The following is a 13,525-nucleotide window of genomic DNA, read 5'->3' as shown; positions in this document are numbered from 1 at the left end:
ATATTGATCAGAACAAATCTTGTTCTAACAATCTCCCCCTTTTTGATGATGACAAAAACATATATAAATGATATGAATTTGCGATCAGAAAGAGCAGACGGCTAAAGACAAATTACATAGCTATAGCATAAGCATGTGAATATGTCTCCCCCTGAGATTGACAATCTCCCCCCTGAGATGAATAATCTCCCCCTGAAATAAATACTCGAAGAACTTTAATAATAAAAGACTTCCCTGATTATTTCGGTAGAGACGATCACATAAGCTTCTGTCTTCTGATAATTCATAGCTTCTGACTTCTGCTTCCATTGGACAGCTTCAGAACTTGAATTTCTTTAGATCCCTAGAACACTCACAGCTTCTGATTCCTGCTTCCATTTAGGACAGCTTCAGAACTTGAATTTCTTTGATCTTCAGAACATTCACAGCTTCTGATTCCTGCTTCCATTTAGGACAGCTTCAGAACTTGAATTTCTTTGATCTTCAGAACATTCACAGCTTCTGATTCATGCTTCCATTTAGGACAGCTTCAGAACTTGAGTTTTCTGGATCTTTAGAACATTCACAGCTTCTGATTTCTTCTTCCCTCGGATAGCTTCAGAGCTTTGAATTTCTTCTTACATCACTTCATGCTAGATTGTATCAGAACATTGTTGAATGTACCAGAGCATCATCAGAGCATCTCTACATCCTTAAATGTTACAGAACAAAACTAAACGACAAAAGTCAGCATGAATGAGTTAGAACATAAAATGTGTATCAGAACAGAAAATATGTATCAGAGCCATATAAGCCATATAAAATATATCAGATCCAATAGACAATGTATCAGAGCAAATAGACAATGATTTGGATCATATTCTATTATCAGAATTTCTGATCAGTCTTCCTTCTTGCTTCTGATTCTGAAGCTTCCTAGCACTCAGCTTGCTTCAAGAATCCAAGAGCTATTTCTGATCATTCTTCCTTCTTGCTTCTGATTCTGAAGCTTCATAGCACTCAGCTTGCTTCAAGAATCCAAGAGCTTTATTCATTTTGTTGCTTCTTATGTTGATCTTGAATCTTTGATTCCTGCAACAACACAACTTAAAAAACATAGAACTTTGCAAGTTCTGTTAGTAAATGTGGAGCCTTTTTACTCGGTAACTGATAATATTAATCAGATCATTTATCATATATTTTCTCCCCCTTTTTGTCATAACATCAAAAATCATAAAAGATTCAGATGTAAAGCAAGAGACAAAGGAAAGAAAAACAAATAATCATTGATAAAAAGCAGAAGTACAAGAGTTATGCAGAATAAGCTTTTCATTGATTATCCAAGTAGGATTACAATAGATGTATGCTGATACACAAGTGCAACAAGCAAAGAAAACTACAAGGACACAAAGACTACAACCCTAGCCTAGTCCTAATCTAAGCCAGCATATCATGAATCCCAGCATTGTTCTTGCTCTTGCTTGGTCATCAAATCTTGAAACTCTGCATGCCTGAACAGCTCCCAGAGAAAGAAGTAAATGAATACAAGGGAGGAACTGAGAACAGTTCACCAGGAGAGAGCGTATTCTCAGATGGGCTTTCCCTTAACATAGAAGTTAAGTCCTTATGGAACCTAACTTCATCCAATATCTCAAGAAAGTCTTCTTCCTTTGGACAGATGTTGATAACAGCATCAAAGAAGAGATCTGACTTGAGAAGAACTTGGAATCCCATCCCGAGATATGTTTCTCATCCTGTAACCGATTAACCCTTCCATCCGTTCTATTCAAATAGATCAGCCACTTTTGAGACTTAGTTTCTTCAACTGGTTTAAAGTTTTGATGAAGGGAACTAGGCGAAGGATTCATGATGAACGCTAGATCGATGAAGAATGAACTAGGGTTTACGCAAAAGATATTCATAGAAAAGTGAGAGAAAGAGAGAGGGAGCGCAAAGATTGATTGAAGAATGCAAATAAATGGAGAAATAAATAGAGGGAATGTGGGGAAGGAAAACGTTCTAGGGAAGGGAAACGTTTGACGGATATAAAAACGTAAAGGACAATAAAAGAAATGATGAATGGCATTTAATGTTACATGACGTGAGGAGAGATAATAATGACAAAAGACGAGATTTGCACAGTTACCTAAGTAGACGTCCCCTCAACTGCACGCACGCTTGTCTAGAAATAGTGAACACGTGTTTACCATCTGGATAGCCAGTTACAGCTGTTTTGCTTTTAAAGAGATTCTGAATCAACTTAGACAATGAAATGTTAGTAGTAACTGAATCACAATTTCTAATTGATTTCAATCAGAACTTCTTATACAAAAAAAAATCCAATTTCATTTCAGAAGATACTCATACATAAGATCTTCTCATCTTCTCATTCTGGGCATAAATCCATACTGATATTCTTCAGAATGAACTTAAACCTATCTTCAGCAAGGGGTTTTGTAAAGATATCAGCCCATTGATGGTCTGTATCCACAAAGTTTAAAGATATAACACCCTTCTGAACATAGTCCCTTATGAAATGATGTTTAATCTCAATATGTTTAGCTTTTGAATGTAAAATAGGATTCTTAGATAAACATATAGCAGAAGTATTATCACAGAAAATAGGAATGTTACTCTCATATATCTGATAATCTTCCAGCTGACTTCTCATCCAGAGCATTTGTGTGCTACAACCAGCAGCAGCAACATATTCTGCTTCTGTTGTTGAGAGGGCAATAGTAGCTTGCTTCTTGCTGTACCATGAGATCAGATGACTTCCAAGAAATTGACAACTTCCAGAAGTGCTCTTTCTTTCTATTCTATCTCCAGCATAGTCAGCATCACAGAATCCTACTAAGTTGTAGTCTTTAGATCTTCTGTAAACTAAACCAACATTAGTAGTACCTTTCAGATACCTTAGAATTCTTTTAACCGCTGTTAAATGAGATTCTCTTGGATCTGATTGGAATCGAGCACACAAACAAACACTAAAGAGAATGTCAGGTCTAGAAGCAGTTAGATATAGAAGAGATCCAATCATACCTCTGTACAACTTCTGATCTACCTTCTTACTTACCTCATCCTTACCCAGTACACATGTTGGATGCATAGGAGTTTTGGCTTCTTTGCTTTCAGAAAGATTAAACTTCTTCAGAAGTTCTTTCACATACTTCGTTTGATGAACATAGGTTCCATCGGAAGTTTGGTTGATTTGAATCCCAAGGAAATACTTGAGTTCTCCCATCATGCTCATTTCAAATTCAGCCTGCATAGACTCAGCAAACTCCTTTCCAAGTGTAGCATTAGATGTTCCAAAGATAATATCGTCAACATATATTTGACAAATTAAAATATCCTTTTTAAATGTTTTACAAAAGAGAGTAGTGTCCACTTTTCCTCTAGTGAAATCATTTTCCAGAAGGAAAGAACTCAAACGTTCATACCAAGCTCTGGGAGCTTGTTTCAATCCGTATAATGATTTCTTTAATTTGAAAACATGATTTGGAGACATGGAGTCTTCAAAACCAGGAGGTTGGTGAACATAAACTTCTTCATCTATATAACCATTTAAGAAGGCACTCTTGACATCCATCTGATAAAGAGTGATGTTGTGTTGAGTGGCAAAAGAAATTAATAGACGAATAGATTCTAACCTGGCCACTGGTGCAAAGGTTTCTGTATAATCAATCCCTTCTTGCTGACTATAACCCTGAGCAACCAGTCTGACTTTGTTTCTTACCACTTCACCTTTCTCACTTAGCTTGTTTCTGAAAACCCACTTAGTACCGATGATGTTAAATCCTTTTGGTCTAGGAACCAAGTCCCATACATCATTCCTTGTAAACTGATTTAGTTCTTCTTGCATGGCAATTATCCAGTCTGGATCTTCTAGAGCTTGATCAACAGAAGTTGGCTCGATCAAAGAAACAAGACCTAATTGACATTCTGCATTGTTCTTAAGGAATGCCCTTGTTCTGATGGGATCATCTTTCTTTCCAAGGATCACATCTTCTGAATGAGCTGAGGCAAGTCTAGGTGATCTTCTGATAGTTGGTTCTTCAGAAATCCTTATATTCTCTAAAGATGCAGCAACTTGATCTTCTGATCCATTGCTTCTGAGACTGCCAGCTTCTGCAGCTTTGCTTCTTGATTCTTCAACTTCTGATATATCAATATCAAAATCTGCAAAATTCTCAAACTGCTTTGGTTTTTCAAGACCAAGCTTATCATCAAACCTGATATTGATTGATTCTTCTACAATCAATGTTTCAGTATTGTATACTCTATAGCCTTTAGAGCGTTCAGAATATCCAAGAAGGAAACATTTTTGTGCTTTGGAATCAAACTTACCAAGATGATCTTTAGTATTCAGAATAAAACATACACATCCAAAAGGATGGAAATATGAAATGTTGGGCTTTATGTTCTTCCACAATTCATAAGGAGTCTTATTTAGAATAGGTCTGATAGAGATTCTATTCTGAATATAGCATGGAGTGTTAATTGCTTCTGCCCAGAAATGCTTAGCCATATTGGTTTCATTGATCATGGTTCTGGCCATTTCTTGTAGAGTCCTATTCTTTCGCTCTACAACTCCATTTTGTTGTGGAGTTCTAGGACAAGAGAAATCATGGGCAATACCATTTTCTTTGAAGAACTCCTCAAAGAATTTGTTCTCAAATTCACCACCATGATCACTTCTGACCTTTAGGATCTTGCACTCTTTCTCAGATTGAATCTGAGTGCAGAATTCAAAGAACACTGAATGAGACTCATCCTTGTGTTTCAAGAACTTTACCCACGTCCAGCGGCTATAATCATCAACGATGACTAATCCATATTTCTTCCCTCTGACAGATGCTGTTTTGACTGGGCCAAACAGATCAATGTGTAAGAGTTCTAACGGCCTTGAGGAAGAAACAACATTCTTAGACTTGAATGCAGGTCTGGAGAACTTGCCCTTCTGACATGCTTCACAAAGAGCATCTGATTTGTATTTCAGATTTGGGAGTCCTCTGACCAGATTTAGTTTGTTAATCTGAGAAATCTTTCTCAAACTAGCATGTCCTAATCTTCTGTGCCAGACCCATTGCTCTTCAGAAACAGACATAAGACAAGTCACCTTCTGATTCTTAAGATCCTGAAGATCTGTCTTATAAATGTTGTTCTTTCTCTTGCCTGTAAATAGGATTGAGCCATCCTTCTAACTTACAACCTTGCAAGACTTTTGATTAAAGATTATGTCATAACCATTGTCACTTAATTGACTTATGGACAATAAGTTATGAGCTAATCCATCTACTAGAAGAACATTAGAAATAGAAGGAGAGTTACCAGACTTTATAGTTCCTGAGCCAATAATTTTGCCCTTCTGATCTCCTCCGAATTTCACTTCTCCAGCAGATTTAAGCACCAGGTCTTGGAACATAGACCTTCTTCCTGTCATGTGTCGCGAGCATCCAGAGTCCAGGTACCATGACATGTTGTGCTTTTCCTTCTTTGCAGCCAAGGATATCTGCAATAGGAATAATTTTTTCTTTAGGTACCCACATCCTCTTGGGTCCTTTCTTGTTAGTTCTCCTCAAGTTCTGATTGAACTTGAGTTTAGCAAAATATTTAGCAGGAGGAACAGTATGATACTTCTTATTCTGAGTTCCATGATATTTCTTAGGTTGTGTCACATGCTTCTTGGTGTGTGTTATGTGAAAACTTTGTGCATGTGATGTGTGCTTAATATCATGGGAGTGGCCAAATTTAAATTGGTTATACAGAGGCTTGTATGATATTTTCATATCATCCACAGATTCAAGCTTGTATGGGATTTCACCCTCATAACCAATGCCAACTCTCTTGTTCCCAGACACAACATATATCATAGAAGCTAGCTGACTTCTGCCAATACTTCTAGATAAGAACTTCCTGAAACTTAAATCATATTCTTTCAGAATATGATTCAGACTGGGAGTGGATTTTTCTGAATCAGAAAGAGATCCAACATTATTGGATAATTTTAAAACTTTTTCTTTTAATTCAGAATTTTCCAACTCAAGCTTCTTAGTTTCAAATTCAAATTGCTTTTTCAGCTTTTTGTATTTGATACTAAGATGAGCTTTTAATTCAAGAAGCTCTGTTAGACTGGAAACTAACTCTTCTCTAGATAGTTCAGAAAATACCTCTTCAGAATCTGATTCTGATGTAGATTCTGATCCATCATCTTCTGTCGCCATCAGCGCAAAGTTTGCGTGCTCTCCTTCAGAGTCTGATCCTGATTCTGATTCAGAATCATCCCATGTTGCCATAAGACCTTTCTTCTTATGAAACTTCTTCTTGGGATTCTCCTTCTGAAGTTTCAGACACTCATTCTTGTAATGTCCAGGCTCATTGCACTCATAGCAGACAGCCTTCTTCATGTCAGATCTTCTGTCACCAGAAGATTCTCCTCGTTCAAATTTCTTTGAACTTCTGAAGCCTCTGAACTTCCTTTGCTTGCTCTTCCAGAGTTGGTTTACCCTTCTGGAGATCATGGACAATTCATCTTCTTCTTCAGATTCTGATTCTTCAGGATCTTCTTCTCTAGCCTGAAAAACGTTAGTGCATTTTTTAACATTAGATTTTAATGCAATAGACTTACCTTTCTTCTGAGGTTCATTAGCGTCAAGTTCAATCTCATGACTCCTCAGGGCACTGATCAGCTCTTCCAAAGAAACTTCATTCAGATTCTTCGCAATCTTGAATGTAGTCACCATTGGGCCCCATCTTCTGGGCAAACTTCTGATGATCTTCTTTACATGATCAGCCTTGGTGTAGCCTTTGTCGAGAACTCTCAATCCAACAGTCAGAGTTTGAAATCTTGAAAACATCTTTTCAATGTCTTCATCATCCTCCATCTTGAAGGCTTCATACTTCTGGATTAGTGCAAGAGCTTTGGTCTCCTTGACTTGAGCATTTCCTTCATGAGTCATCTTCAAGGACTCATATATGTCATGGGTCGTTTCCCTGTTAGATATCTTCTCATACTCAGCATGAGAGATAGCATTCAGCAAAACAGTCCTGCATTTGTGATGATTCTTGAAATCTTTCTTTTGATCATCATTCATTTCGCTTCTCGTGAGCCTTACACCAGTAGCTTTAACAGGATGTTTGTAACCATCCAACAGAAGATCCCATAGATCAGCATCTAGACCAAGAAAGTAACTTTCCAGTTTATCTTTCCAGTATTCAAAGTTTTTACCATCAAATACTGGTGGTCTAGTATAACCATTGTTACCATTGTATTGCTCAGCAGAGCCAGATGTAGATGCAGCTGGATTTGTTGGAACTTCACCAGCCATCTTTTACTGAAGCGTTTTTCTCTTCCTGAATCTTTTATAAACCCGGTTAAGTGCTTGCACCTTAGAACCGGCGCTCTGATGCCAATTGAAGGATAGAAAAACACTTAGAAAGGGGGGGTTTGAATAAGTGTAGTCTAAAAACTTGAACGATAAAAACAATATGCACAGTTATTTTTATCCTGGTTCGTTGTTAACTAAACTACTCCAGTCCACCCCCACGGAGTGATTTACCTCACCTGAGGATTTAATCCACTAATCGCAACAGATTACAATGGTTTTCCACTTAGCCCACGACTAAGTCTTCTAGAGTATCCTGATCACAACCTGATCACTCTAGGAACAAATGCTTAGACACAAGCTAAGACTTTCTTAGAGTATCCTGACCACCACGTGATCACTCTAAATACAGCTGCTTAGACACAAGCTAAGACTTCCTAGAGTATTCTGATCAACACTTGATCACTCTAGTTACTTACAAATTAATGTAATCAAATAAGAGTTTTACAATGCTTCTAAAAAGCTATAATCACAACAGTGATATTTCTCTTAACGTTTAAGCTTAATCTCACTAATATATTACAACAGCAATGTAGTGACCTTTGATGAAGATGAAGTTTCTGAGCTTTGAATTTGAACAGCGTTTCAGCAAGTTAATTGTTAGCAAATCGTCTTCCTTGCTTCTCATCAGAACTTCATATATATAGGCGTTTGAGAAGATGACCGTTGGGCGCATTTAATGCTTTGCGTATTCCGTACAACATTGCATTTAATGTTTCACGCTTTTGTCAACTACCTCGAGCCTTGTTCACGCTGTGTCTACTGACGTTGCCTTTAATAGCTTCCAACGTTCCTTTTGTCAGTCAGCGTAGCCTGCCACCTGTACTTTCTTCTGATCTGATGTTTGTGAATAAAATATTTGAATATCATCAGAGTCAAACAGCTTGGTGCATAGCATCTTCTTGTCTTCTGACCTTGAAGTGCTTCTGAGCGTGATACCATGAGAACTTCAGTGCTTCTGCTTCTGATCTCAAGTTCTTCTGATGCTTCCATAGACCCATGTTCTGATTTTGCCTTGACCATCTTCTGATGTCTTGCCAGACCATGTTCTGATGTTGCATGCTGAACCTTCTGAGACAAAGCTTCTGAGCGCTGATTTGTGCATACTCTTTATATATTTCCTGAAATGGAAATTGCAATGTATTAGAGTACCACATTATCTCACACAAAATTCATATCCTTGTTATCATCAAAACTAAGAATATTGATCAGAACAAATCTTGTTCTAACACTAATCTCTTCTTTCAGAAACCCATATTTCTCTCTTCATCGGTGACGCAGTCGAGTTTGGCAGTCTCTTATTGTGTTCACACTTGTTATCGTAAATATATCTTTTATGTTGTAAGGGCTTTGCTATATGTTTCACTTGGATGCTTCTCTTGTATATTATCTTGTGTAAAGTTGATGTGCCATTTTGTTTCAATCGGGTCCACTGATCGCCAATATCCATGTATCAATTTGCACATGATAAAATGGTTTAGAAGATTTATGCTTTATGGCAGAAAAAGTTTATGTCTGTTTTGCAATAATGCATTTCTTTCATGAAAATTTGCTACAACTTTTATTAAATAATTGCTTTTTAATAATTATTATTAAGATTCTGCATGAAAGTGTTGAAAGGAAAGCTAGGGTGAGTGGACGACCTTGATGATATAGACATAAAATCATCTCAGTTCGAAATCTATTTTGACATATATATCTAGAACAATTTGAGTAGAGGCATGGTTTTAAATTATGTTTGTGAATGCACTTGCGGTTGCATATGTTGTGATTGTAGTCATTGAGGTTGTTGCAATGTGCATAGCAGCCATTGCAGCGTGAATTATGATTGAGAAGATAAAATATACTGTTAAAATCACATGGTGTTAATATTTTTCAAAAGTAAATTGAGTTTTGAGGTCTAAATTTTTATTTTTGACAAGAATACTTGAAGAAACTTGGACGAAGTTGTTTAATGTGATTCCTAAGGTGGAAGGACGCGTGATTTCAAATCACTCTACAATTACAGTCCGATGCGAAGGCGAAAAATCCCACATAAATAATATTGTGGCTTCAATTGCAGTTGCAAACCGCAATTTAAATCTATGAGTAAAGGGAACTTAATGCTATATGGTGGACTATTATCCATAATATATTAAGAGACTTCCTCTTTCTTCAACAATGAGCAGGTAATTTAAATCTTTAACTACATACTTTACTATTTATCTTGTTTTATTATCATGGTTTTTAGTTATGAAGTTTGATATGGATAATGAAATTTAAATTTTAATGTTAATTGGTGTACCATTATATATACTAGTGTCATATATGAAGCATTTAAAGATTTATAAATATATGTGTTACTCACATGTTTTTTAAAGTTATTTTTAATTTTTCATAAACTTGTACGAGTTTACGAGTCGAGTCTGCAAGTCGAGTAAACTCGCGAGTCTGGCAACCTTGGACCTAGCTATCCAAAAGAAAAATAAGATAGGTTTTAATTCAAAGCGTGCTAGCTTCACGAAATTCATCGCTATTCATTTTGAAGAAACAACCGAGGACGTTTCCAACGAAGAACACATTGCATTTTTGTCCTTATGGCTATCTCATTTCGTCTTTTGATCTGGTTCTCTGCAAGTAGAAAAACCATTTGTTACTCTAGCTAACCAACTTTACTCAGGAAGAACGTTTGTTTGAGCCAGTTAATTTTGACATCACTATATGAATCTTCGAGCTTAGCATCTCAGGCCATGAAAGATTTAGGCCCCATAAATATTCCTAAGGGCTCCCTTCTGCTATCTGGTTCTTTCAGGCTCCTTTAACTCTGGCTTAATGTCACATTTGAGGCATTTTTACTTGATGTCAAAACTGATCCCCGAATTAGATTTTAACGTGGGAAATCTAATAAAGTCCCCCATACCACTTTGTGATGGCATTGAGAAATGGCGTTAAAGGAATTAGATTTTAACGTGGGAAATGGCGTGATGGCTTGTGATGTTGATTGAACATTGCTTGGTGCAATGCAAGTACAAAATGAGAAGAAAAAAAGAAGCTACATCAGAAAAGGAAATTATATATTATAATAATATTGGTTTAGATGATGATTGTTAGCAGTATTATTTGCAAGGAAAACAGAAAGTGGTATGGGAAAAAATTATAAGTTTCATAGTGTATAAAATGCGTAAAATCGTAAATGATAATCATCTTACTCTCCCTCTCTTCAACTGGTAAACTCAAATTACCATGTTTCAAAACCGATTACTTGTGTGCATGAAATTAATTTCCATGGTTTCATCATCAAAATAGTTTTGGATCGTGACGATCATTGGTAATTACGCTAACCCCAGACTATCCAACAACATTCAAAATACAAAGCAGCAGCAGAACTATTATCCACAGAGCAAGCTCATTATCATTCTTTGAATTAAACTGTGCAAATTTTATGACAGCAAAATACAACCAGCCTCTAAATTTATCACGCACCACATTTCAAATTTTACAACGAAGAACAAAAAAGAGGAGAAATTTGCATAAAAATTAAAATCAATTCTTCCGCAGCATATCACATTAGCGCACCCACTGCAACAACGTAAATCGGAGGAACAATTTTCATAAAGATTCTCTATATAAAATAGTTACAGCCCATGTCCCTGGCGCTTGAAAAAACCAGCACAAGGCAGTACCAGGACACATAACATACATCGGCAAAGCATAAAATTGTCATAAAAAAAAGGCAGAAACGTTGCACCGATTTTGCTGACATAACCAGGCTCACACCCAAACCAGAAACGATTTTGCATTGGCAGCCGCTGTGACGGAATACGGATAGCTAATGACATTCGCTTTCACTCTAACCCAAACTTCACGCAATTAACATATCACCTGACTCCCTCAAAGTGTATATTGGTTTGATTGGTCTGCGAAAGTAAATTTGAAGCATAACAATTGAGGATGTATATGACTTGTAACTGCTATCTTAACACTTTGGAAAGTAATATGTATTATTAAAAGAGAGAGAGAAACTAAGCATGATGAAAGTAACATGAAGAGAAGATTGTAGATTATTAATATACAGTTAAACTTATGCAACTGCAAGAACATCCTATCATAGAGTTTTGTATTCTTACACAAATTACACCTCAGTAGCAAAACAACTTATAAAAGTTTTAGTAATAAATTTACTTATTTTCTGCAAAGGTTTCAAAGGAAAAAAACACGAAGATAAAAAATTCCGGCATATTTCTCATTTTTTTTCCTTTCTTCTTGCCATATTGCAAGCAACCATCAATAACGCCTAATGGGTTTGAAATTGGGGTTGTCATCCTATGATTCAAATGGATCCACTTTGTACATTAGAGAAATATCAAAAAAAGGAATACTCAGACAACCTAAACAACATAAAACAAGAACATAAATTCTAACAAATAAATGATTGAAGAGGGACTTACTTTCAACCACCGGTTGAAACCAAGGTTTCAATATAATGAGGAGAAAACATCCACAACACGTTGTTGGTAATCCTAGTTTTCCTTACTCTATTATCTCTCAAATTATAGAGAAATGCTTGCTCTTCATGACTACTTGCTAATATTATTGTGTCATCATCCTCGGAAAGGCACAGCGGGTGCAGTAGATGATCATAATTATATCGTGGGGATTCATAATCAATTTGAAGATCTGCATAACTAATATTAAGGAATTGAGTCCAAGACTCTTGGACTCCAAATTCCATCATCATCCATATAGCAAAATGTGTGGTCTTAATATGATAGGAAACACAAAGGCAGTCCCTCAACACACTAATAGTTGGCAAAATAGTCGGGACTTCAACTAAATCCCGAGGGAGAAGCAATTGGTTGTATGTCTCGGTACCTAGATCCAACGAGATAATCACAAATTGATCAATTGCCGGAAGATCTTCATGTTCTTCATATTGTCCCCAAAAATATTTGGAATTTGGAATGGCCAACCAGCTAACTGTACCATTCAAATACACTCCTTCGTTAACACGTTGCTCTCTATGGCGAACAAGAGCCACACGATAGTATGGAACTACAGGGAAACATTGAATGTTTTTCCAAGCATTATCACGGAAGCTGAAAATTCTGACCTCATTAGGACAGAATGCCACTACTTTATAAGTATCATTTGAATTATCATAACCAAATGCAAACCTGAGATAGTTAGGTTGATTTTCACCGCCAAAATATGGATGGCAATTGGGATGGGTAATTGACCCTAATTTTTGAGATATTTTTTTTGTAGCTGGGTTCCACAAACGGAACCAGGTGTTTCGATCCCATTCACCTTCACGAATTATGCGAGAATTAAACAAACAGAGCAATCCATTGATGGAACCAATGACTCGGAAGCAGCTCTTGTATCTCAGTCGGTGTTGAGGAAGAATGTTAATGGTTTTGGATGGATTAAGTAGTAAAGTGTCGAGGGGAAAGGGTACCACACAACAGTCCCTATCATAATAATAGGAAACTGTTTGTATGTGAGGTTTACACAAGATCAGTGCGAGATGCTTGTTTCGCTTTTGTGATTGATGAAGTTGTTTTTCGATAAAGAAAGGATCAGAGATGAGAGATTTCCATGGCTTGCAGACGCATTTGAATCTCAAAATAGATTTGACAGGAAGGATTGATAAGACTTCTGTGATGAGTTCTTCGGGAAGAACTGCGGGCGACATTTGAGAGATTTTGGTTTGTTTGTTGTGGAACGCGATGGCAAGTTAGAAGAAGGAGGATTCAGGCAGGCTGTGCGGTTTATAACTTGTTTTTTTGGTTAGTATCTTTTGCGAAAACATTTTGGTTCATTTCTTAAGAATTAAGACTACGTTATGTTTTTAACTATAAATGAGTTATTTATTAATCTATTTTTATTAAATGTTTTTGTTGACCAAACTAAAAAAAACTGAATGGAGGGGGCAAAGCCCATAAATAAAAAACTTAGAGTAGTCATGATTTTAGACTTTGAAATAAAAATCACATTTAATTAACCCGTTCAAAGGTTGTGTAAATTAATTTTAATAAAATCATAAAATTCAGTCATACCATATTTATATTTTAAAATTAAAAGTGTGATTTAATTGAATACATTGTAGATACTCTATTTTTTCTCTTAATTAACTATTTATTATTATTATTATTATTATTGTTATTATTATTATTATT

General features: G+C 36.2%; 1 protein-coding gene across 2 annotated transcripts; it reads right to left on the bottom strand.

Moving 5' to 3' along the window:
* Positions 1–10,617: 10,617 nt before the first annotated feature.
* Positions 10,618–13,140, bottom strand: LOC131611712 (F-box/kelch-repeat protein At3g23880-like). Of its 2 annotated transcripts, none has more exons than XM_058883615.1 (2): positions 11,795–13,140; positions 10,618–11,263 (listed from the first exon to the last, which is right to left on the bottom strand). In XM_058883615.1, exon 1 carries the CDS (start codon positions 13,039–13,041, stop codon positions 11,797–11,799), a length of 1,245 nt encoding a protein of 414 aa, XP_058739598.1. In that variant the 5' UTR covers positions 13,042–13,140; the 3' UTR covers positions 10,618–11,263; positions 11,795–11,796. The 2 variants fall into 2 exon arrangements, with proteins under 2 accessions (XP_058739598.1, XP_058739599.1); XM_058883616.1 differs by lacking the exon at positions 10,618–11,263 and adding an exon at positions 11,299–11,669.
* Positions 13,141–13,525: the final 385 nt, after the last annotated feature.

The sequence above is a fragment of the Vicia villosa genome, linkage group LG6 (assembly GCF_029867415.1).
Source record: "Vicia villosa cultivar HV-30 ecotype Madison, WI linkage group LG6, Vvil1.0, whole genome shotgun sequence".
Classification (NCBI taxonomy): Eukaryota; Viridiplantae; Streptophyta; class Magnoliopsida; order Fabales; family Fabaceae; genus Vicia; species Vicia villosa.
Note: the sequence above shows the minus strand (reverse complement) of the source record. Positions and strands in the feature narration are given on the sequence as shown.